Consider the following 27,991-nt stretch of genomic DNA (forward strand, 5'->3'; position numbering starts at 1 on the left):
AGCTGATATTTTCAAATGGAAAGCGCTAGTAGGAAAACATGTTGAGCGCATGGTTAACCTCTGTATCATTTATCCCTATACAGAAACTAAATCTCTTTCGGCGTTTTAGGGTCGCATAGTGGTTATTTAGTGTCCCCCGGGGTAACAAGGTCTATTAGTTAACCGTTCTCACTACCATTACCCTGTCTGTACCATTGGTAGTTCCCGGTCGGTGATCCGGAGCATTTCTTTAAAAAGAATGTACACATTATATACACAAGAATGCATATAAAAAACGCAACCAAGTTATCTACTACGCCAACAATTTAATGACGTGCACGCTAATTTTATAATGTTCATAAAGTATTCCATAGGAGTTTTATTTATAATTTAGTCTCGTGGTATTTACTTTATATACGATCAATATAGATTATAATAATTATCAATCTACTACAAATATATGTGTAGATTTTTTGAAATTTCAATACCTGTATACATTTTCGTGGTCTTAGGTGAAACAAAATATGTCGTATCGTCAATGATTGATCAATAATTTATGATCTAAACAAAAATCATACAATTTTTAATTAATTTACGCGTTTATCAGTTTAAAATATTGTGACAATGCAAAATTTAGGCCGACCGACTGTTATAGCACGTGCAAGGTGCTCGTTATTGTATAAAGAGGATTTTCATAAGAATCGACACTCGAAAGTCGAGGAGATGAGGGAACACGTAGGCGATAGACCTACAAGTACACAGCGGCTATGGTGTTGCATTACAGCCGGCCATTAATTTGCTATTTATGGGCCGTGGATATCTGACGGTACACGATAGCGGACCCGTGGAAAAAGAAGCAAAACTCGGTGTTATTTCCACAGTGAGTATAATAAATTAACCGAGTCATTAATTTCACCTTGGTCTTAGAGTTTCTTCAAAAAAGTTTGCCTACGGCCGACGACGGCATGTTTGGCAAGCAGTAGCCTCGTTTTCTTACTTTATCATCTACGGTAACGTATAGGAACGGTATAGCGTCAGATCTCCTTCGTTTAAGTTTATTATTTAAATTTAATTCTAAGATAAAAAATATTCCCGGTATGCAAAACACATATTTACAAGTGTTGTATAGTACCCGATGAGAGCTCTTTACAATTATTTTATACGTTTATTAGGTACTTGTCAAAAATCATTGTGATGCCACCCATGTGTGACAAGTGACAACCCATTAACACTTTTAAACATCGAATAAGATAGCGTGCCTACCTTTAAGTATAAACATCAGACTGTGTTACATATCTTTCAGAGAAAAGGATATATTTAAAATTCTTAGATAATCGAACCCGTAGAAAATGTGTACTAATATGAAAATAAAGTAGTAAACGATATTATATTAGTGAAATTTATGTAATCAATTGAAACTCTTGTTGGCTAACATAATGGCTTTGGTCAAAAAGTATCATGTAAAAGCACATTGGTTTTGAAAAATTATATAATGGTCTAAGGTCAATACCATCTTAGTTCTCGGATTTGCTTAAGTTTGACTGCATACAATTTTCGTCATAAAGAAGATGTTAGCATGGATCATACTTTAGCGTTGGCCTCCCAGCTCGAAAACGACACAAATATTATTCAGGAGCCAGCAGGCTAAAGCATGTTCCATGTTTTATAATTTTAGCCGTTAGGCTTTAAGTAGACAGTAATTTTTTTTATAATATTTTAGTTAAAGAACTATTTTATTTCCATATAATAATCCAAAAAAACATTTTAGTGGAAAATATTTAGTAATCTTTGTTAATTGTCTAAAAATAATTTTGATATATAATTACCAAATAATGAAAAATATGTTATAACGTTCTTAACCTTCCATCATTTATAAAACTTTAAATCCCAAGCAACTTTAGATTTTGTAATTTTTTTCAATTAATAAAATATTTTAAATGTTTTGTTCAATCAGTCTGTGGGTAAGTAGGAAGAATATATTTTATCAACCCGCAATACAATTCAAATCAATATCCTAATGAATCATTTTTAAATTAAATGTTTTCCAAGTAACAGATATATTTTATTTATGCAACAGAAAACACTGTAGGCATACCTGGAATTCATATCAGTATAAAGTGATCTCGAGTGGGTTTCTGAATAATCATCGGGAACCGGGATGCTCCTATATTAAATTCAGGCCATTGTCTACTTGTGAGTTGCGTTTGCCACGCAAGTGCAACGACATTTCACGGTAAGCTCAAGGGAAAATTGATTTTTTATTTATTGCATACAACCGTTGCTGAGTAGGTACTTATGATTTCGGAGAACAAACGGTAATAGAGCGAATCTGTTTGAAATGGTTTTGGAAAAAAAAAAAGACAAATGCAATGAAACCGTTCAGATGTGTACTTATTTTACGATATGATTTTGAAATGCAAACAAACCTGAAATACGACGCAGAAAAAAAAAACACAGAGCTTCGTGCTAGTGAATTATTGACAGCAAAATGTGAAAAATATTGTATAACACCATATTTGTTTTTGTTTTTTTGTCGCCTTAATTCTCTTTAACAGTCGTTGGACATACAATCTTCAAAACATGTTTACAACGATCACAATTATTTGCTGCTGTGTCAAAATGTAAACAAAATCTACGACGTTTGTATGAATGTTTATTACTATAGTTTTTACAGGCGTGTCCTATACGTTGCAATTACAGTAAAACCGCCCAACTGTTTTCAATTGATACGGCGAAACAACGCAATAATAATAACACAGGTATGAGGTATGGACACTTAAAGAGAATAAAAGTTCAGTAATTTTAACCCTCCGAGGTATTTATTCGTTAGAAAAGAGGCGAGAGCCGCGAGGAAAGGTCATGCACATACAATATATACATATTATAAAAACCAACGTTTAACATAATAAGCCTTAAGCTATAATATTTCCGTAAGGAAAACATGTGTACGGGTTTTAAGCGTGCCAGGGACTCACTTGGTTTGCATAAGAAATAGATTCATAAGAACCCATTTTAGGGGTATTTCTGTGTTCCGGAATTTATTATAATATATTATTATTTTGCACACACACACCCGAGTTTTGTTATATATATATATCCATTACAACTACAATTTACTCGTCGTGAAATCGATATTTTCCCATACGGATATGGAATAATTTATTGCCCTTGCTGTTCATATTTCAGGGGAGAAAACAAAATTAACTTAACTCTGCGTTAATATTATTATTATGTCGTGTATGCGCTTATTTCACAGGGACCTTTGGATTTATAGATATTAAACGGTAACGGGGCGTTATTTTTTTTTTAAGGTTTTACGGTCACGCCGAGTTCTAGTATGTATAGTATATTTTTATTTATGCATTTTTGTTCTGGGTCATTACGCTACCCGCACAGAACCCCAGAAATAATCGAACAAAAAAAAAAGCAGGTTTAAGCTTTCAAGAAAATATCCAGATCAGAAACAGAGAGAGAGAAATATAATAGAGATAATACTTTTAATAAATAATATATATATATATATATATATATACATAAACTAGATTATATACGATGCCGATAAAACTTTAAATATTTGTTTAAAGAAAAAAAAATTCTATTGGCGTTTATTATTTCAATATAATATATAGATTCGATAAGATGTTAAACTATAATTTATTTCATCATTTGGTGAAGATATCAGGAAAAAAATGTTTACTGCGCAAAATATATTTTCTTATGCATCTAAAATAAAATTATTCGCGTAGAGTTTACTCGAGTCGGTCAAGCGGAAATAACGTGATTTGGAATTAAACAATAATTTAAAATCCTTTTGAGAATGTGGTATATTAAATCCGGTATATTGCTTAAAGGGTATAATATAAAAATTGTCATACTTTTATTATTTTGTGTATTTTTATTTATTCTGTACAACCTAAAAAAAATTAATTTTTGGATTTGTAAAATGTAAATTAGTCAATTATATTGAAATAGTCACTCGAAAATAATAATTTGTTTCTGAAAGTCAAGATTTAAACAAAAGTAATTTTCTAGTAAACTGTCTTTATAATATGTTTACGTTAGGTGAGGATACAAGCTCAATTATTGTGAATGAGTTGTCATACTCAGCTAATATTGTAATTTCAGTTTACCAGACATTTCAAATATTCAATACCTTTTCAAAATGTTATTTTATAATGTTTGAGTAGTCGGTGCAATACATCAGCTTCACAAGTACTTAATAAGTAAATTATAACTTGTTTTATTGTCAATGTCATCTCATAGCATTTTATCAAAGAATATTTTTCCAATCTATTTTTTTTCAAAGTTTGTTGAAATCTTCTTGAATTTTAATTATTGTTGAAAGGTTTAAATCATTATTTAACAAGTGATAAATTATTTCGTTTCTTAACCCGTAAGTTCAATATTTGAATAGTACGAATTGCAGGAACTGCTTGATAAGGTTAACTAAAAAGCTTATCAATGAATTAAAAAAGTCTATAATAACTATTATTGAAAACCGACAATTTGCATTGCATATTACAAAAACGTTGTTGATAACTCGTCATCACAACGGTAATAGCTGTTTTTTTATGTAACATTGTATGATGTATCAAAAATATTATAATATGTAACACACTCGAGTGCAACAATTGGAAAGACTTTTTGGCGTTCATGCAGACGAACTAGGCGGGTTTTCTCATGGAACTTTCTACTATACAAAATTTAACATAGTATTCATTTGATTCTTTCTTACTCGTTCCCTTTTCACGCACCGGAAAATCGCCAACGTTTTCTTACTGTTTTTAAAACTTCTATTTTCTCCGTTTGACATGCATCTACCTGTCTTTAATATTAGCCACCGCGCTCTCAGCTTTTTGCGAGCGACCCGAGCATATTATGTATAATATCCTCGGATAGGATATAAAACCCGTTTAACCATATAGAGCGCGTTCGGCCTCCGTTGTTGTATGCAAGTATGTGTGTGTGTGTATGAACGTAAAGGGGAAAACAAGAGTACCTTATATTTTCTTCCACCTCCCACGTGTTCCCTTTTCCTCTCGATGTCGAGCCGATTTAAATTTGTAATTTATTATAGCTTCCAATTCCCCGGAGACCAAATTATCCGACGCGCGTCTACTCGGCAATCGTTCGGTGTAATTTATAAAAGTTTCTAACCGCCATAGTAAAAAATAATAATAATATAAACTGTATTTTTTTTTCTACAGTAATAATATTTACCTGGAACGTTTTTACAGCTTATATTTTATATATTTTTGAAGGGTTTTAAAATAATTATTTCTAGACCTAAAATATTGTCAACAGTTTTGTAATGCGAACAGCGTCACACAATACAATAACAACATAGATAACGCGAGTAAAAAATAGTAATAATAAACAACTTAATTAATCGATAAAACGTAAATGAAATTATCAACACGAATGTAATACACATTATTTAAGTTCCACCATATATTGGACAAATCACAATAACAATTTGAATTAAATTTAAATTATACCGTATAATTTTAAGCAAATCGTTAGTACTAGTATAAACAGCTAAAACATAATAATATGTTTTAAGAATTATTATATTCAACTCCTGTTTGTTCAACCAACTTCCCTTTACCTCCTAAAAAGAAAATGACCTAAATTTACCTAACGTTAATTTATTTTATACTAAAGTTATGTTGAACGTACAATCATTAAATAAATATCATGCACTCAATTTGTACGAAAACTTTGCCAAAAAAATCACATAGAAGAAATCATTTTTAATTTTAGTAGTTTTTTTTTATGTTTTAATAGTGACACCCATAGAAGTAATAATACAGAATTTAGTCCATACTTTGTTGTGATAAAGAGAGAACAAAGGTCTGGCTGTTCTTGGTGTTCTATTATTACTAATTTTAATTAGTGATAAAACAAAACCGTAAATTTCAAAACTATTAAAAAATGTAAAAGTACTTTGTACTTAATTAACTTTTTTTAAGTTTAACACTACGCATTTTAGGAACTATGATATGAAGCATTTATTTTTATTCATCCTTATAATCCTTTATAGACTATCGTGGGTATATGTTACAGAAAAAAATTCCAATTTTCAAATACGGTAGTTATCGGACCTTCATATAAGATATGAAAGTCCCAATTTGCTAATAATACTATTTTGTCGACATATTTCATGTGTAATAAAAATAGTATCACCAATGTTGACTGTCTCTGCAGCAGCATACACATGATTTATTTCTAGATTTAATAGCAACTGATTAAAGTGGTGTCTTCGTGTAAATATAACGATACATACACAATAAAACTCTTTTACACCTTGTATAATTTACCAAATGCTCTAAGTTTTACATAATGAAATGGACTTCTGACTTTCATATACATTAAAGTTAAACGACTACACACAACTTCTTAGATACGATCTGCACTAGATCCCCTTAAAAGTTGGCATAAAGCACTAGTAAGCGGAACATCGTTAGCCTATGTTATTCTTATAGCTTCAACGCAGTCTTAAATAGGTAACTGTTCTACAAAATTGTGTTTTTTTACGTACGACTGGACTCACAGTAGCTTGTAACAATATGAGTATTTTCTTCTGACCTAGTGTTAACATGTTAACATTTTACTCTCTAACTAATAAGTAATAACGGTTTGTATCCCAAAATAAAATGTTTTCTTTCAATTGGAGTAACCACCATAAACGAATAACTGCTATGTTATTTTTTTTCTAAACTCAAATTTAGACTAAACTTATCTATTCCAACCAGACCAATTGAAAAAGTCATATTATGAGTCGTATTAGAAGCGTGGAATTCAAAGACGATCAATAAAAAGTTTTGCCTTATGTCATATTAGAATACTAAACTTTTGTCCAATGTAAAGGTAAAAAAATATATATCTGTATTTAGTATCTTATTAGAGCTCTCTTTTTTGGGGTTGACTGAAGTTCATAATACTACTAATTAAATTAAAACTCGTAATGTTACTAATAAAAGTGACATACTAATGCCACACACAGATGTTTGTCATAGCAAAATCGTCAATATAATCTATAAAATTTCTCCGATTTAGCATTACTAGGCCTGACAGTAAAAATAAAACAAAATTTATATATTTTTACACACATTATAAGTTGTATACTTATCAATGCGATAACGACACTGTGTAAATGGTTATTTTATGATGCGGATTTTTTACCCTTTTTTTGTTTTTAATACTTGAACTTGTTATTTAACAGAAAAAAAGTCGTAAAAAAATAAGCATTAAGAAACGGACATTTTCTAAAAAGCGCAAAATCGTGATTTATGGTTTCTAAAAACTTTTTACCGGGACACAGCCGTTCTGTCTCTCTTGAATGTTATCATTTCAACATACGCCCAAAAAAAACCTGAAAAGTATTATCCGCACCGTAAAAACTACATAATTTAATTAATAATTTCACTTTGCTTAATTACACGAGCAGTGTGGCGAAATATTATATAGAGATATATGGCTGCATGTAGGACAGTTTTTATTTCTTCTCCATTTAAACTCACTGTCAGATAATTTAACACCAAGATTTTAAGTTACAATATTTACGCTATGTCAAAATACCTACCACAAAAAAAACATTTATTGACATTCCTTCGATCGTTTTCTTATAAAAAAAAACTTTTAAATATATTCAACGGGTTTGGTTAATAAATAATATGCACAATTTTTACACATGTAAATTTCCTAATTAACTAGTTAAAATATTAATAGATTCTTAGCTTAAAAAGTTAACGTCATACATATTAAAGTAAATTTTAAAATCTGTACTTAATCATTTATTATCAAGAAAACTCAAAATTCAAACAACACAATTATTACATTTATTGTTTAAAAATGGTTTATATTCATAATTATTAGTTTTCACTATAAACAGTTTTGCATCAAAGTTTAATTATTTAAAACTCAGTTATACTAATTATTCCAGATGACCTGTGATTTCCCCGTCTTTAATATTACCCGTTCCTACTATGCTTGTTTTTTAAATTTTAATATGTATTAATATTGTTGTGTGAGGTAACGCAAAACTATTGATCACCTAAACACTCACCCAGTGCGTAGACACAGGGGGAGGGGGCTTAGGGGGTTCAACCCCCCCCCTTACACTTTATTTAGCTTAATACTTAAATTTTATAATACCATTAGTTGTTTTAATTGTTATCACATATCGGTTATCGATATAAAAATTACAATTGTTCAAAAAGAGTAAAAACATACCTAGAAATACTATGAAAGAGGTAAATTGTAATCATAAACAATTTTTAATTGTATTTTAATCATCTAACTTATTTTAAACAGGATCGTCTAAATGGCTTAGTTCTTCAAAGCTATAATCGAGATGAATTTGCCAAAAAGCCAAGAAAAATAGTTATTTTGTTATAACTTATAAGTGTTAAAAAGTGAAATAAACTTAGTGTTTTTTTTTTGAAATGCCTGAAAAAGTATTGGATAAATTGGCAAGTAAGCCAAGAAAAACACAAAATTTTTTTGTAAGTGAAATAAATCTAATGAGTTTTTTTTCAACCATGAACCACCCCCATAAAAAATTCCTGTCTACGCCACTGCACTCACCTGTGTTTTATAATTTTTAAATTGAATCGATTTATATGGGTCGATCCATTAAAGTCCATCGTTTAATTTATCCGCCGTTTATAATAATATTCACCGACTTGAGATAATTTTTATGAGACTCGTTTAGTTAAACCGAGATTAACCTGTAGCGCGTATTAATTGTTTTATTGTCTTTAAATCTTTAATAGTAATTAATAGTCGTCAGTCAAACATCGATTTTTTTTTCTTCTTTAAATATTATTATTTTTATGTACCCAATATAATCTTAGGTCTTAAGGTAAACAATGCCCCGTATCTGTTTGACAGAAACAGCTGTAAGCGGGGATGAATTTCCGGTCCATCGGCGGAATAATGCAATTTAAAATGCTTAAGTCGTTTTAACCACCTGCATGTGCTTTTTCCATAGACTTGGACGGTGACGGCGGTGGTTAAATTCCCATTGGGTCGAGTAGCTGGGTCAAAGTCTATCGGTACGAAAACAGAGCTGCGATACAGGCAGGTCATTAATCAACGCGTTCCAAACGTTTGGTAAACGTCAATCAGTTTTGAACGCTTATCCCCGCATAGACAGTGTAATCTAAGTTAGATATTTGTAATATTTTTACGGCGCCAGTAAATTCTTCAGTGTAGGGCTGGTGGGAGTAGGAGACTGGCGAAATTTCCAAAATAAATCTTATGGCTTAGTACCAAACCGAACAATGTTTTTCTCCCTATACTACAATACGGTGTAAAAAAACTTGACGTATAAGTAAATATAATGATTTAAATTTTTATAGCTGTTATTATACATGATACGCTCAACACTTGCATCATAATGAACCGCTGAAATGTTTCTTTAGTTTTTTAATTGCTACCTTCAAAATATCACACATTAAGTGGCATATACTATTATGTATTTTTTATTGTTCGGGTTTTTAATGATACACGAGCCACGTGCGACGTAGTAATAATATATTAATTATGTTGGAATGAAAACTTGTTAATTGTACACTTCGGTCTTCGGCAGTACATCGTATAATAACCGGTCTAACATCACACCAACAATACTATAAACAAAACACGTCAAGCAACTTTACAATAATAATTATATAGGTGCACTTGAAATGTATACGTGTTAGCACTCGACACTATTGTGTTTTCAGAAAATGTCCAACAACCCTTAATTGTTATTAAAAATGCATTTATCCTAATTAATAACAAAACTCCACTTAGTTATTCCATTTATATATGGGACTTTAAGGAACAATTGACTAATAATTTCAACATCCAGGGAAATAAAACAGGGTTTTTATGAGGGGGGGAAACAGCAATTGTGTTACGCTAGATAAAATAGTACATTTTTCTAAACAAACCGTCTCCTATAATACTGTTGTACGCTAATTACAATTTTTTTAGACGTTAAGGGGGAAATGTGTTGGACACTATTGACTTCTTTTAATTCCGGTCTGATTGATTTACCGGAACGGTTACTTAAATCAATCGACAAATGAGAATAACCTATTAAGCAGGTTCGTAACGCAGGTAGAAATATTTCTAAGTGTATTCTGCCCACAAAATTCCGTGGCGTAGTCCCAAGTAAATTACAACGATTTCGCAGCGTCGAAAACTTGAAACTAATAGAAAAAGATCGGGTTCTGGATATGTACAGCCCTACAATAAGTTAAATTGACTATTCTCAATTGAGTGTTTTCCTACCGGCTCTTACCACCATAACGTTTTCGTTTTACAGGTGCTATGGTACAAAGATACTTTACAGTTGGACATGAACGAATGGCGCATCATGGAATTCAAAGGCAACCGGTACACTTTGCGCATAAGGAAAGTGCAGAATACAGACTTTGGCAATTATTCTTGTGTGGCTGACAATGGACTTGGCAGAACCAGGCGATTCGTCGAGCTATCTGGTAATTATACATTTTTCAAATTTTTTCAAGGACGATACACCAAAAGTTGTATTTTAAGAGATCGCGGGTTTGGGGTGACATATTTTTGGTCTTTTGAAAATGCACAACATGTCAGCTACGGGCAGGCACCTGTCCACAAAGAGAGACTAACCAACCTTCTAATGGCTGATCGAACTAGGGCTAATAACTATATTAATAATAATAAATTAATACACGTTCGATTGCGTGCAAGTCGCAAGACTATTAAATATGACATAGTTTTAGATACATACGACAACGGTTTGGTCAAAACTCGCGTGCGCATAAATAATTAAACGTTGTGGGCATAATTTATTCAAAAATGACGTTAGGAAAATGACTTTGGACGACAAACAACAGCGACCAACACACGTTAAATACATTTTAATTAGTGCTGGATAAATAATAAGTGGATTACGTTGTCAGCATAATGCTCCGGTGTGTAACACCGCGTCTGGACAGAAATATATTAAAACAAGAGGATCAAAATTTCAACAAAGGATCCGCAAACCAGACACAGTCCCAAAGCGAACGAGAATTTGACATTAACATCGACAACTGCAGCGGTAAATATAGTTTTGGGTTCACTCGGGCCAAAAACTGTTGTTAAATTTAATGACAGCAACAGATAACTTACATGTTGCAGTCAACACAGAGTATAATATTAATTTTACTTGTTTTCAACATAACAAATATGAATATTTATGATGGTTGCATTCAAATGTTATCGCCGCTATTAAAAATAAAGACAATTATTCAAAGAACACAATATGCAATTATTTTACTCTTCTGTTTTGTCCTATGGTTTGACCAACACGACATATGGAAATATATAATATGGAATAGCTGATCGAACGTGTAGCTATTATGACGTGAAACAATATTAATCTTACAAAAGTTAAAAACTTACTAAAACTTACTTGTTAAATAGTACACAGATTAATATATTATAAATATGTTTGTTTTTTTTTTTTTTAATATTTTGTTACGGATTTTGTTATACAGGAAAACCAGATGTCGCTGCGTTCACTAGTAGCTCTGTAAGCAATACAAGGGACTCGTACAACATATCTTGGAAGGTAAAGAGCTACAGTCCTATTCAAGAATACAAGTTGCTGTACCGTCCCTTCAAGAACTCCACCAAGAGTATTAAAGAAAGCCACTACAAACGTCCCATGCAAAGGGTGAGCACGACTCTACTGAATAATAACCTTAAGTGCACTTTTAACAACTTCGTTGTACGCACAATAGTTATTATTATTAGTATTATACTAATAATAATAATAGCAAGGTGTACACCAGGAAGTCGCCTCAAAGTTTCGGGTATTTTCTTTGCGGGTGCATAGTAATCGGCTAGTGGCCATACATAACGCACTAAAGTAAATAGTTATTTGAGTTTAATTTCTGGTAGCGTTTTAGAGACCTTTACTAATTAAAGCTAATAACAGGGTTGGAGCGCAGTAAAAACAATGTAACGGAAAACGTTGATATTTTTTAGCCGCACAAATGCGTTTTAACACGAAAGTATACAATTTCAAAACTAAACGTGCTATTAAAGAAACATGTTTTTTTTCATAAAACTACTACTTATAGTAAGTGACGCGTTCAGAAAATAATGCCATAGGGTAAAAACACGTATTTGACCAAGAGCCTAAATTAATAGCTGACATTTTAAAATATTTTCAACTCAAAATATAATTTTTTTTTTTTATCCACAAGATTGTTATTTTTTAATTATTTCAATTTGAATTTTAACTGCTCCATTTCCGTTAGTTTTACTGATAGATTAATAAGAGTCGTGTCATTGATTCAACATAAAATTGACAGGAAAAATTTAAATGTAAATTAAAATTGTTTCACTCCAAGGAGAATTACCATTATATTATATTATATTATAATATCTTCAATAAAAATGTGTTGATTAAATATTCTGGCGTCACAAATTAGGTTATTACCGCAGAAACTTAAATTTTTTAAAAATCTTTTTTGCGTTCAGCCCGTAAATAAGATTATAATATACTTACAAAATACAGTTTATAATATTATAAAACTATATAAAAGACCTATTCTTAACCTTCGTTCATAAATCGGTTCAAATTATAAGCTGGGAAAATAAAAATATTGTACCTGTGAATTTGGGTTTGTGTGTGTGTGTGTGTTTATACTTTATACCATGCAATTAGCAGTACTGGTCCCAAAAGACTACGCTCTCGCAAATGGTCCAATAAAAACCAAAGGGGAAAATATGTTGCTGGACGAATAGAAGTATTAATTGGGTATTTCTGCGAGCTGGCAAATTTATGAACTCTATTTTGAGCGCGTGTTATTATGGAAACCAACCATGCCATCAGTTTAAATGTACTGCATAGACATGAGGGGCTGTAAACCGATTTGAAAATTGCAAATCCCAGCGTCCTGGCATTTACGTTTTATGACATTATGGGCCCATTCAAAATTAACTAGTGGAACAAGTGGTTAACACACACTATCGCTCTCTCTCTCTCTCTCTTTCTCTTCCTATCCAAACACTAACCAGCACACCAATTGGCAACAATTTACGCGCAGCAAAAAATACATGTCAGCCGGCTATTTATATTGTTTATAATTAATAGAAGTAACATAACTGACATAAATCCGTTTACCTTCTAGAGAATAAACATAAAAAAAAACCAGTACAGTGGGGTCGGTGCATAGTGGGGACGGAGCATAGTTGGGTCGGGGCATAGTGGTGACGGGGAGGTCACAGGTTTACAGGAATTTTTAAATCTGAAAGTGATAAAATCACTTTCGAAAAAACGCTTCGATGTAAATCGGTAGTTAGTATTTTCAAGCCAGTACAGTCCAAACCAAGCACAGTATAAACCAGCAAAGTTAGAAAGTTTTAAATGAAGGTTCTGTATTTACAAATGAGCATCAAAGCGTTAATTTGAAAGTGATTTTATCCGAAAGGACTAGTACAGTAGAGTATTGGCATAATGTAATCAAAGCAATGAGAAAACGGAGAGGTCACGGGTCTACAGGAATTATTATAGATAAAAGTGATAAAATTGAATAAAATCACTTTCAAATTCACTATGCCCCGACCCCACTGTACTGGTTTTTTTTTTTTTTTGCAAAAACTTAGTGGACCAAATAACACATATACAATGTCTTGTTATATTTTGTTGGAATGGTCGACGATTCATGTTTCAATCGTTTGTACTCCATAGTTTAAATTATAATCGCTTATTCTCAATAAAATTAATATTTATGTATTATATACTTTCATTGAAGCAATCTCACACAAACTATTTATACTTCACAGATTATATTATTTCAAAGCTATATTATACTTCTATTTTACTAGATTGACAATGTACAAAATAAAATGCAACTAAAAAAACCTTTTCATAGATCCTTAAAATGTAAAGGGTGGGATAGTGAAACGGGTTTTACCATTTAAATACATTAGAAAATCGCCTCATAATACTGCCTCATCCTGTATATTAATTTCTTGTTATTTTCTAAAGAAAAATCGATTTTCTTACATTTAAATTAAAATAAATCGTATACTGGTACTGTGATGGAGAAAACAATACATTTTACCTACATATATTACTTATTAGTTAAATATTACTAACGTGTATAGCCACTAGCAGTCGGCTGTTGCCTGTTATTTAACAATAACCTTTTATGGAGATTTTAAAAATTGTGTTTTTTTAATAATAGCATAGGAGCAGTATCATGATGTTAAATGTTTACGAGATTTGATCTAGTAATAAAATAAAGTATTATCATTTATGACTTAATTATTATTAAAATTTATCTTAATAGTAATAGTACATAGTAATAAAATAATGAAATATTTTATACAAAATTAGAGCTACAAGTTGATAAACTAAAAAATTAAAATTAGCACGAAGCAGATTATCTAATATTAGACAATTTAAACAATCAAGCGTGAATCTCTTTAAATGAATAACAGTATAACAATGTACAAAACATTAGTTTTCCTTTAAAAAAATTGTGTAATAAAAAAAACATTTTGAGGCGGTATACTGCATAAAAACCAACACTTAATCTGAATCCAAAAAACAACAGTCCTCTTCATTATTTGCAGGTAGTTGGACATTATACACTCATAATTACACTTCGGTAAGGTTATATAACGCAGGCTATAAAATAACGAGATAACGACAGTGGTTTTGTCGTATCAGAATCATTAAGTGTCTTAATAAGTACACGGATAGGTTTTTTCCCAATAAATCGAGTTTCTACTATAATCAGTTACACGATTTAGTCGCCTGTGATATCATGTAATAAACACAATATTATGATACCGATCATTGGGTCCTAACCTAATCTAACTCGGATAGACGTTACCAACTGATAATTTTTAGTGTCTGTTCGTTTCTCACAACTGGTACACCGGGTTTTTAGTTAAAAAAAAAAAAAAAAAAATTGAATTTGTGTAAACTTTAAGTCAAAAGTGGTACTTGAGCACAAAACCTAATAGTATCATTCTGCATAGATATAAATAAAATTGCTTTAATGATTTGATCAATTTTTTTTAAAGATTTTAGGTGTTTTTGTTAAAATATACGAAATCTGCGAAAACACAGTTTCCCGGCAATTAAAAAAAAACTGTAGTGCCGAATTTTTTTCCCGTTTAATATGTTATGGGTACATATGAGTTCCAACTACTGGCAAATTTTCAACCCAAAAGTTTCAAAATTACCGCTAAAAACCCCGAAAAACAAAAAAAATTGTACCCCCCCTAGGGGGGTGGGAAATGGGTATAGTTTAAGTTTGACACAACTGACGTGTGCGGGCATACCAAGTAATTATTTCTTATACATTTCAACTCGATCCGACTCTTTTTCTCGAAATTATAGCCAGTAAAAGTTCTAACTTAAAAACTCGTACGGTTTTTTTTTTGTTTTTTCAACTTTCGTCTGTGAAGAATTAAACTTTTTCAACTTTTACCCCCCCCCCAAAGTACCAACTAGATGAAATTTGCGATTTATAGAGTTGCTACTCGAAGGAATTGGTCCAGTATTAAAAAAGTTACAGTGTATACAGATAAAAAAAAAACACACATCAGAGTAAAACCAATACCTTCTCGCTTTGCATCGAAGCTAAAATAGAGTAAAATTACCAAGACAATATAGGTAATCGAAAATGATACGAAATAGGAAACCTTATTTTGATATAATTTCTAAAAAGTGTAGTGTTTTTTAAATTATTTTATTATTTGAACTTATTTTTGCTAACCATATGCTTGATATTTCAATAACAGTGTATAATGATGCGTTATTTTTTGTAAAAACTGACCAACCATGACTGATTAATTACTACTTAATATAAATATACAAGATATATATGAAAGTTGTAAGCTGTATTTCTTCTATTTGATTAAATTATGCAAAAATATACTAAAAACTCTGTCCTCTCTAAACAAACGTGTTGTAAAAATTCCATACAGACGTATAAATCGTCATGGCAGTGGACATTAAACGAGTATGTGGGTGACTTCGTACTCAAGTGGTACTTGTATACACCGAACACAATAATTATTGCTCACAACTCACAACTAGACGATAATAATAATAATTGTTACCACCTAGTCGGCTTGTACAAACGTGAAGGCACATTAAAGTGTTACGTTCGAGTGCCGTGATTTGTTTCGAGGGGAATGTGGACAAGACTTTTCCTTAGACCGTTAAAAGACGAATGGTCTAGTGTGGCGGCGAAGCTATTGAAACGTAATGTTTGCAGGCGCCACCAAAGCCTCATAAAAATCCGCAGAAACGATAAAGACACGCTATTCCATATAAATAGACTATCCTTTAGGTCGACCGCTACCGTTGTAGAAGGGTGTGGGTTGTTTTATGCCTTTGCAGTTGTTTGCCTCGGTTAAACCGTCGAGTGCAAAATCGCAATCTATTCTAATTTAAAGCTATACAATTGAATTTTTTTTCATTAATATATATACATATATTAATATATTTATCAACGAATATATACCAAACGATATTTATTTTAAAAAAATGAGTTCATCTGGAAAGTGTAAAGCAAAACGGGTACAACAGAAAATGTATACTTTATAGAATCGATATTAGCTGTTGATAATCATTACTAATAAAACAATGATAACATATTTTATTTATGTATATATTGTTATTTTTTAATTTTGTTTTTAAATAATTTAAATAATTTTATAATTGTTAATTAATTTAGATATTTTGTGGAACTCGTCTGTAAAAGTTTTACTAAGTATTTTATTTTATATAAATAAGTATACCTAAAACTGGTAAATTTTATAAATAGTATTATGAAAATGAAGTTCCTAATATTGATTTTATTTTACAGGTTACAATCAAAGAAATTAATTTCATAAATCAAATTTTGTGTCCCATATTTAGTTATTAAATCTAGTATTCTTAAACTATAAACGTCCAATGAAAGATTTGGTTGCGTCTTATTTATTTTTTATCAAAGCGAAATAACAACAATTACTAATGGTTAGTAAGAGCTAACAACGAGTGAGCTATGCGAAGATTTTATTAATTATTATTAATTTTATTAATTTTGTATAACTTTTAACACATATACTTATAATTTTTAATAAATTTCTATGTTTATTATGTTTGTGGTATTAAATGCTAATAAAATGATTTAATTACAACAAAATAAAAGCAAAAGCAATTTAAAGTGTTAACGTCCGAAAATCACATTTACGGCAAATAAAATTTAATTTGATGAGTGATTTGCAGGGTACCCGAAACTTTTAAATAAAATACATTTTCGAGGAATTGAACGAAAATTTTTTAATTTTTCGTAATTGTTTTCAATTCCTATCTTTTATCGACGGATGTTTCATAATCGTGATCATATTATCGTTTTCAAATAATTTATATTTTACAAAACAAGAATTTACTCTTGCTAACACTGTACTAACGGTTTTTTTGTAAACTATTCTAGCGCTACGACGACTGGAACGAAATACTCTTGAACCCTCAACGCACCGACGTCGTGGATCAGGCAATGTCTCAGGTGATCACTTCCTTGGAGCCCATTACCTACTACGAAGCCACCGTCCAATCCCGAAACCGCTACGGCTGGAGCGAAGTTTCCAAATCTTTCTCCTTCTCTACCCTCGAGAAGAACGGTAATTTTGGCCTCAACAAATTTTATATCTGAATTATATTATTTTAACATGAAACAGCATGTTTCATGGGCTAAGGGTCCGTATACAATTAGCGTCATCAATTTCCCGCTAACGTTTACGCGACAGTGATAAGAAACAGCTGACCACATGAATGCTGATAGGAGGTAGCTGATAAAGTATTTTTGATATAACGAATAGACTGATGATAATGGTATTTGATAAAAGACAGATGATAAGGGATAGAGGAAGGAAAGGGAAGGAAAAATAACATGAATACTAGCGTATTGGTAATATAGCGTATATGGTTCATTTTTTTTCTATTCTATTACTTATAATAATATTATATACTTATTTCTATTACCAATATTTCTATTTGTACTTATTGTTAAAATTAATACGTTTTCCTTCAACTATGTTACAGAAGTGGCTGCCGGAGGCAAATCAGTTTTCCGTGGTAAATAATTGTCAACTGTTATTATAATAGTTATAATATAATAGTCAACAATTCTATGTTTTTTCGCAAAACGTAACGGTATCAATATGTTTTTTTCAGACCCAGAATTGCGAGGCATCACCGCTACCTCTGCTGTCAACAACACTCCAGACACCATCCGAACATTGTTGCTTTGCGTCATGATCGTGGCCATCCTTTTCCTCGCTTAAATTCCCAAAAAGTATGTATGGAGTATTAAAAAATTATATAAAATAGCATTCACGATGACACAATACAATTTTTTTTTTGTAATATTTTCAGAAACCCATCTTCTCAACCTAACACACTTATTCCTCCCTAGTGAACCTGCATGTTCTTTATGAACCTTTATAGAAACACAGACATCTTTATTTATACCCAACGTCTACGTCTCCTATACTCAAGAAACTACCACACCTTAACTTCGGATATCAACTTATGTGTTACCAAACCTACATGGAAATCTTCAATTTTAGAAAAGACTCAATAGATCATTACGTTTATTTATTTTTTAAACATAAACTATCTATTTCTAAGTTAGTCGTTCAATAGTTAAGTATTATCCATAAAATAAAAATCGATAAAAATACAATTAATCAAGATGAACTAACAATAAGATACAATGGTCGGGTGTGGTACCTAAACCTCGCAGATAACTTTACATAGGGCGAAAAATCATTAGGCTAAATAGCTAATTCCAACTAGCTAATTATAAAACAACTAATATGATAAATCTACATTCTATAAAAAAGCCTCAAAAACATTAAAATATTTAATTAACTATTTATTTTTCTTATAATTTGTTCATAAAATAAATATATTAATTATAGAATATTTCAACAACAATTAATTTTAACATAATATAACATCAGATTTCATTTAATATTTATTGAGCTATATGTTCTTTAACATTAAAATTCAGTATAGTATATTATTCAGAATAGCCTAATGAATATTTATATTCAATACTTTTTTCTGTATGCTACGTGGAATTAGCTTAATGGCTTTCGCTTATTTAGATTCGGCCTTTAACTATTTCCCCACCAATGTTCATAAATTAACATGTGTGTAAATTCTTATTTAACCCTATAATGTTAAATCACTTCCTTGCTTAATTTCCCAAAATATATTCTTTATTGAAACTGTGGCCAAAACCATAATATCTACCTACTTTAAGACTGTCTTCTCTTTTACTTTCTTTTAACATCTTTAACAAAACCAAATAATAAATAAAAATTTTAAACAAAGATAAGTTTTAAAAAAAACTATCGCGCAATGTTGAGATCGTTATTTTATCATCTGAATGATATTTTAAAATCGCGTTTGTACAATCGCATTACAAAAACAGAAAGATAGGATTTACTTCATGATATGACAGATTTACATTTATAATGTATGTCAATCTATCAAATCGGTAATGTGCTGACCCTATCATAAAATGAATATCAATATTAAGGTGCTTACAGACGATATATTATAGTCAGAGCAGGCAGACAAGTTAAATTAGTCAAATCAGATGAATTATAAATCGTGTGAAGGTTTATCTATTGACTTAATTCTAAACCTGACCATGTGCAAGTCAAAATGCCAAAATTTACACAACAATGGATTTGTTTAGGTTTCTTTTTTTCCGTAAAAAACTACTACTCCTGAGAGGAAAACGGTTGAACGATGCTTCCTCCCGGTTGAAGACTCATTTATGAATTAGACAAAATTTAAAAATTTACACTGGAAGAGATAAAACAAAATAACGATAATTAACTATGTAATATATAGGTAAAAAAAAATACAATAAGATAAACGTATGGTCAGGTTCACGATAAAGATAGTCAGGCTACCTGTTGGAACGATTAGATAATATCGTCTGCGAGTACCTTTAAAAACAGTTTTTCCGTTCAAAGGTCTGCATTATAACAATGAAAGAAGTTCCTTTCGACCATTTCTTACAGCAGAAATGTAAAAAATAATAATAAACATTCGTGCATCAAAATCATTGTTTAAAAACACTTCATTTAGATTTAAAATTTATTAGAACGGTTAATTAATAATAAAGATATTTGGCTTATAAATTTGAAATACATTAGTCTACTGTCTAGATGTAATTTTGGAAAAAACCAGTTACAGTGTTGTAGTCTTACATTAGTTAATGCTAGTTACCTTACTTATACTAATTATAAGATATTATAAGGAACAATTTTTTAAAAACATGTATATTTAAATTATTGTTAGTAAGATAGTATGCTATTTTAAACTAGTATTCATTAGGCGTTTAAATTTAATGCTTTATTAGATTAGATATTTCATGTCGTCAGTCGGATAGCACGATGTGAGTTGAAATGTTACCTAAACGAGACAGATAATTTTGTTGTTCATCATACGTTTATTTCATGATTATGTTTTTTCAAAAACTAAATACTTACTTTTCAATTGACAAGCCATCATAATTATGTTTTAGTGAATTTTATTGAAGTTTGACAATAGCTCCGAACTACAAAAATCAGTGTTTAAATGTTAATAATAAAAAGAAATATCACATTTAATTTTTCAAAAAACTTTTGTTTATGTAAAATAAAAACCGGTTTCGTTTTTAATTATATAAATTCAGTTTGAAATATTATTAAAATGCATTTTTTTTTAAATTCTGTTCGCTCTTATAAAAAAATGAACTGATTGTATTTGAATGAGGAGAGATTTGAGGCTGTCGACAAAAAAAATACTTATTTCTATCTAATGGCACCTGTTTTAAGTATAACTTCTTTAAACTAATTATATTTTAAGCATATGATATTACTATTCATATTGTTTAACTTATACTGCTGTATATAAAAATGGATTTAATTTCAAATGTTGCCGTAAATTCTTTATTGGCTGTATTGAATTAATCATTTAAAATTGAACAACCGTTAAATAAAATACATTAATACTGTAATACGGTTGATATTATGATCACATGATATTTTCAATAAATCAGTGGTGCCTAAACTAAACAAAAACTCATCGGAAACGTTAATTACAAGTAATTTCATCGCACATTATTGGTACACTCGAATCTTAATAAAAATGAAATAAAATAAAAAAACATCTGCGTCATATAATTTATTTTATTTACTTAATATTATACATCTGATTGTATATTGTTGAAAATAATGGTGCTAAATAGCAACAGGTTGTTACTTTGAAACAAAATATAATGCAATGTAACACAATTTTATCAAATTTGTCATTTAAAACAAAACAAAAGTACAGTTAAAAAATCGTGCCAGTAAATTAGAATAGGTCATTTCATTAATAATAATAAATAATATTATATTATAGTTCGCATCTCATAAAGTTTGGTAATTGCTAAGTGCTATCTTGGAATTCCAGGATTCCCAGTTATCTATCCCGAGTGCTCCAGTAAACAATATTATTATACGCAATACACTTATTAGTGTATTTAATTATAACAAATTCATAATAATATATTATTACATTTTTTTATTAAAACATAATTTACTTAAGTCGGCAAACGTGTAGTATGAAAATTTAGAAATATATATCATTAGTATTTGAAACTAGTTAGTAGGTATTATACAAGAACAGTGAAAACATTACATTATAGTTAAGCTAAAAATTATAAGAATGTCTTGTATTCTAGAAATAATCAACAAAATACATGAATTGGGAACACCTGGTAATTCTGATAATCAAATTCGACCATAGACACTTTCTTGTTATCACAACTACCAAAAACTATCAAAGTGACGGTTAATCGACTTAAATAATATAAAGCAGCGTTTGCCATATTTTGATAAATTTAAGTAATAACGAGAAAAATTAATTAAAAAAAATAAACAAATTTACATCCACATTGAAATATTAAATCATATTGTTTTTGATACAAAAAAGAACATTTTTGAACATCCAAAGAAATTAATTTGAATAAATTTAAGATCATAAAATACTGACTTTATATGAACTTTACACAAGCCTAGTAGTCGTGATAACAGGAAACCCAATTACAATAGATCAAAATATGTATTTATAATGTATAATTGCATTGCACGTTACACAGATAGTTGTGATTGCCAGTTGGAAATGTTGATTTAAGTGTTGGTAAAAATTAATTGTTAAGTATATTATACTGTATAAGATACCTACTAGGTATATTTTTATTTATAATGATTATATAATTATCGAATGGTTAGAGATATATTTAGTATTTTTTAAAAATATACATGCATAATTATATATTTAACTTACTTTAACACATCGAAGTTAAAATTGCATCAGCTGAACAAACTGATTTTTTTTTGCTAATAACAAGTTAAAAATAAAAAAATTAAATCTTATGTTCTAGTCATTTAATTTTAAAGTTAGTACTCTTCAGTTGACATTTCTTCTAAAAATATCATGAACTTTGATCACTTTTTATTTTACAACCATGTTGTAACTTTTCATTTTTAATTAAAATTTTACCTAATCTAATACTTTTGAACTCATCAACAAAAGTTAATTTTGATACATTTAAATAATTCAGATACGTAATATTGTATTCGTTTTTCCATTCTTAACAATACTTACACTAATCAATTTTTATGCATTCATGTCAAACTACATAATATGTTATAACTATAAATAATGTTACAAATATATTTACATATACATTTACAATTAAGCGCATTTAAACGTATACGGTTTTAATTAAAATTGTATTGTAAGACTATAGTATTATTAATTACTTTAGATTATTTAAGTTATTTCGTTTGTATAAAAAAAATTACACACACTATTTTGCTTAACTTGTTCAAAAACTATAAATAATTAAATTTTTTTGCGACATTTAATTAATTCTACAAAACTATTGAGTTAATCTATAACACATTTTTAACAATTTTCTCATGGCATGTTATGTATAGTTTAGTAAGATGTTACAAATTCCAAAAATTGGATTTCAATATCGTTTCTATGTAACCTAATATTCAAATTCATATTTATGTTGTGTTTAAAAGGTTCTTTTGTACAATTACGTTGTGAACTATTTTCTTACAAACATATAAATAAAAAACTGTTTAATTAATAACATATGCAAAATGTTCAAAAGACTTGATGTAAGGGTATATACTTCTTGATTATACTAAAATGACTTCTGGCATACTACAATATAATTTTTCTAATACAGTGCATTTTTTAATCTGGCTTTTTATATTCTTTATTATATTTTCTTGATTTAAAAACATACTATGTTACTATGTACTATTATTATTGTTATAATCGTAATTAATTCTTATTGTATTATAGATAAAAACTTAAATTACTTTTATAATTAATAATGATCATATTATAATAAAAATCTGCAAGCCATTAAAGTTTGTGAAAATCAAATAACTAAAATATAAATACTGATGTATTATATTTCAACATACTGATTTGGTCATTTTATGACTATTTGAACTATATTTAGTTGAACTGTGTTTTATTTTCAAACTTAAAAACATATGTAACACCATTGCATAAACGATGTAATAGTATTTATTTCATTTTCTGTAATAACTTGTGTGTAATAAATGGATTTTATCCACTCGATTTGTTCTTTAGTTTAAACTAAGAAGATCTATAGTCCGATTTAAGTGTTATTACTATTGAGTTTTGTACAATGAATTTTCTGAGTATTCAGAACTATTAAAAAAGAAAGTAATAGTTAAAAACAATTTTTTTCACGGACTGGAGGGATATGGGAGAATAAATTGGGAGTGAAGTGAGGAGAATCCATGATACGGGGGAGAACGATAGGACAGGAGAAGCCAAAGGTGAATAACATTCTTAAAATGGCGGCAGCAAAAGAAAACACCAGTACAGTTCAAACCAAGCATAGTTTAAGCCAACGCACAGTTCAAACTAGTACAGTTAAAACAAGTTTGATTATAATAAATAAATAAGGATAGTGATTCATGAAGGGTATAAAGTATAACCTAGTACAGTATAACCAAGTATAGTCTAAATCAGTATAGTGAGTACAAACCAAGTATAGTTTAAATCAGTACAGTTCAAACCAAGCAAACTGTTAACCAGCACAGCCATAACCAGTATACTCCAAACATGTATAGTTTGCTTGTATTGGACTGTACTGGAACTTGATTCATACTCGAAATGTATAAACTATACATGGTTTTTAATTATTATTTTGATAAGTATAAGTATACATATATTATATTTATAATTTTTTAAAATCCGAAAAAAATGTATAATTTCAGTTTTTTTTATTTTAAAAAGAAAACATGTCTTGGTATAATTTGGTTTTATGCATAGCTTGGGGGTAATAAATGAAAAATGTGCCTTAATAATAAAATGAAGTCATACATTTTTTTTCGGGTTTAAAAAAAAAGTGTCATTATTAAAAAAAAAAATAGAAATAAATCTCGGTCCATTCCCATTATTCAACCAAAATATTTTATTTGAGTCTCTGGTTTTAATTATTTTATGATGTAAATTTCAGAAACAGTTACTGGCGATTTCTCTTACTGCGGAGGGTGAGGTGCAAATTTTTATAACAACAAATTTTAATTACAAATATTTGTTTTACACATGTTATAGGTATAATATGTTAAACCTATCTTCAGCAGTAGCGTATCTAGGATTTTTCCACGGGGAGGGATATACAAATTTAACAGCCATACCTATTCAAAATAAATATATATTAATAGTATTATATATGTGTTGCATTTAAACAAAAATGTTGGATTCTTAACTACAAAACAAAGTCTAATTTTCTTGAGGACAGTGAAAGAATATTGAGTACTTCATCAGGTATGACTGTTATATTTTTGTATACTGGTAGGGCCCCGGGGGATATAACCCCCATATCCCCCCCCCTTAGTAAATACGCTACTGATCTACAGCCTATTATTATGGTAAAGCTGTAATGCTCACATTTTGGTAATATTTTCTAAATTAGATTCTAACCAAACATCATTCAACTCTTCATTCTATATATTATGAAATCGTTTTATCTTTTTTATCACTTGAAACTTCAAAGGATTTAAACTACGATAAATGATGAAAAAAAATTACAATATAAATTACTGATAGTCTAACAAAAAATAAATAATAAGCAATAAAGAATTATCATTACTATATTAACAAGTATATAGTTTTAAAAAAAGATTTTTCGAATAACTGCCTATTATTGACTCATTAATAAATAAATGGTTTGGCGTCCTCTTAATGAAAATTAAAATTACAGAACGGTCAATTCGTAAAACTTTTTAAAAAATCAATATTATAATCGATTAAATTAAAAAAAAAGAATCATTCAATTTGTTGATTTCATAATACACTCTTTTGGCATTATGATTGCACAGCGATCAGCTATTATATATTATATATATATTTATTATTTCAATATTATTATATATATATATATATAGTGGCCTTTGCTGCCGAGGGTAATAATAACAAAAAAAATATATGTATATTCAAAACTTGTTTTTTGTTTTTTTTTTAATTATTTTTTTCTGATCTATTGTTAGAATAATGTGTTATGTAAGTATATCGGAATTCTTCGCAACAAATTGAGGAATAAATTTAAAAAAATTTAATACCCCTAAAATATATTTTTACTATTAAGGGTATATATATCAATGTTTTCGCAAATTTTACATTCCAGGGCCTTAATTAGTTGGATAGTATAGTTTTTTTTGAAAAAAAAAAATAACGGGTAATTCCTCTTTTTTTAATGATGATTTTGTATACAAGCAACATTTGTTTAAAATTGATATTAATACCTTAAAAAAAATAAAAAATTTTTTTGAAAACTGATGCTTGCAACTTTTAAAAATAATTTTAATAATCTGAAAAAAATAGGGAAATATTATTTTACACCAAGGAACATAATATCATGAGAAGAACAAAAAAAAACAAAAAAAAAATTGTTTGGTACACCCTAGCATGTATATTATTACTTATAATGATACTAGTTTAATAAAGTTTAATATCACTCAACCGCACTCCAACTTCCATTCTAAATTTTAAACTTTAGTTACCTTTAGCTCACAAGGTGAAAGAAATATAGATAAAAATTCAAATCTTTACAAAGTCATAACAAGCAAACAAATGGATAAAAATTCAAAAAATAATATTTTTTAAAAATTTTTGTCTACATATTTATGGAATTTAAAACATATGTTGCCATTTGAAAAAGTCATGTTCTATCCTTTTTTCGTATAAGAGTTGGAGATACATATTTTCACATTATTGAAAAATGTAGTACAATGTGTACCTAAAAGTATAGGAAATTTTTTTTTTGTAATGTTCATATTTTCCGAGAAAATTAGTGTCATACCCAAAATGAATCACCCGGTACAACAAAGTAATTAAAAAATGTTGAATTCATAGGGTTTTAACACGTAAGGGATGGTTGGGGTTTAGATTATGTTGTTAAAAAATATATCAAACTTCAGCATACTTATAACTATAATAATAATAGTATAAAAATAATAACTAAAACAAATAACTTAAATCTCAATTTCGATATTTGCCAATTATAGTTGGTATATATTTCATTTGGAGTTAAAACTAGTTGACCTGAGACCTTCAAGATCTCGATTTCGTCGAAACATTTCTGTTTCGGCCATCTCTCTAAATACATTATTTAAATTAATACAATCGGGTTTACAGTACAGACAAAAAGTTTAAATACACACGAGGAAACAACAATTTTTTTATTTTTTTTATTTGTTTTACGAAAATAACTTACTTAATTTACTTAATTTTGGTGCGTAAATTTTCTGATAATTCTTAATGTAATTATAGAAAAAAAAATAAGAAAATGTTACTCAATCGCCATGGCAATAACTGCACATTAATCAGATTTAAGGGCAACTCCTTCCCTTCTCCCATCATCAGGGTCTCCTTGTGTATGAAATAGGAAGTCATCTTTTAACAGGTTAAGCACCAAGACAAAAAAAATCTTAAACCATAATACCATGTAGGGTTTATGGACCCAACGGTGTAATTCAATATTATGATTTATCATTGAAACGCAAAAATAACATAACAATACCTTGACAGAGACTCATTTTTTAAATTAACCTTAATTAGCTGAATACAAAAAAAAAAGAGAAACAACTACAGATACAATAAATTGCATTCCCAGATTAAATTTCCCAATAGAGTTCAAGTTTATTAAGAATTCAAAAACGCTTTCTTCGCACAAAAAAATCAACTTAATCATGATAGTATGTTCTTACTGGTGTGAAATATGTTTTGTGAATTGTGCATGTAAAATATCTACCATTAAACCGATGGTTATCTCAAATTGGAAAATAGAGAAAAAAATACTACGCTTTCATGGTAATGTCTGCGCCATCTAGGAATGAAATGTGTTTTTATTTTGTTGACTGTTAAATAAAGAATAAAAAGTTTTTATTTTGTCACCATTCACATAACATTTATAATGTAGATAAAAAACTATTTTATCAATATGTTAATATATACAATAGTATCACAATGATAATAAAATACGCAATTTAGATTTTAATTTTTAGAAAAATCCAACGAACATTTTCAAGTACTTCATAGTAGTAATTTTAATTAGCTACATTAAAAAATTAAGATATACATATTTTACTTTTCCTCTACTGAAATTCGTTAGTTTATAAGCTATATTTTTATTCCACATAAAATAATAAATATACATTGAAATTGTATTATTACGACTTATTGTCCTATACGGTTCTGAGATGCGGGCACTGAGAAAATCCGAAGAACTGAGACTAGTGATATTTGAGAGAATAATATATGGACCGGTCTTCGATAGTCAAACAAATGAATGGGGAAAAATTACATTATTATGAACTCCAATTGCAGTTTCAGAGATCTAATATAGTTAAGAAGATCACA

The 27,991-nt window shown here is 29.3% G+C and overlaps 1 protein-coding gene across 2 annotated transcripts in view; it reads left to right on the forward strand.

Annotated features, from left to right (window-relative positions):
* LOC126844956 (opioid-binding protein/cell adhesion molecule homolog) overlaps window positions 1–22,359 on the forward strand; it is a 254,319-nt gene extending 231,960 nt beyond the window's left edge. For both annotated transcript variants that reach the window (XM_050583479.1, XM_050583480.1), the window contains exons 7-12: window positions 10,298–10,472; window positions 11,496–11,674; window positions 17,454–17,640; window positions 18,062–18,094; window positions 18,194–18,314; window positions 18,395–22,359. In XM_050583479.1, coding sequence (XP_050439436.1) covers window positions 10,298–10,472; window positions 11,496–11,674; window positions 17,454–17,640; window positions 18,062–18,094; window positions 18,194–18,303 — 684 coding nt within the window. In that variant the 3' untranslated portion in view covers window positions 18,304–18,314; window positions 18,395–22,359. The remainder of the gene's footprint in view (window positions 1–10,297; window positions 10,473–11,495; window positions 11,675–17,453; window positions 17,641–18,061; window positions 18,095–18,193; window positions 18,315–18,394) is intronic.
* The last annotated feature ends 5,632 nt before the right edge of the window (window positions 22,360–27,991 follow it).

Source organism: Adelges cooleyi, unplaced genomic scaffold (assembly GCF_023614345.1).
Source record: "Adelges cooleyi isolate 19-005CV unplaced genomic scaffold, UGA_ACOO_1.1 ACOO_flye_CR_arks_rails_tigmint_CR_PRNA_651, whole genome shotgun sequence".
Taxonomy (NCBI): Eukaryota; Metazoa; Arthropoda; class Insecta; order Hemiptera; family Adelgidae; genus Adelges; species Adelges cooleyi.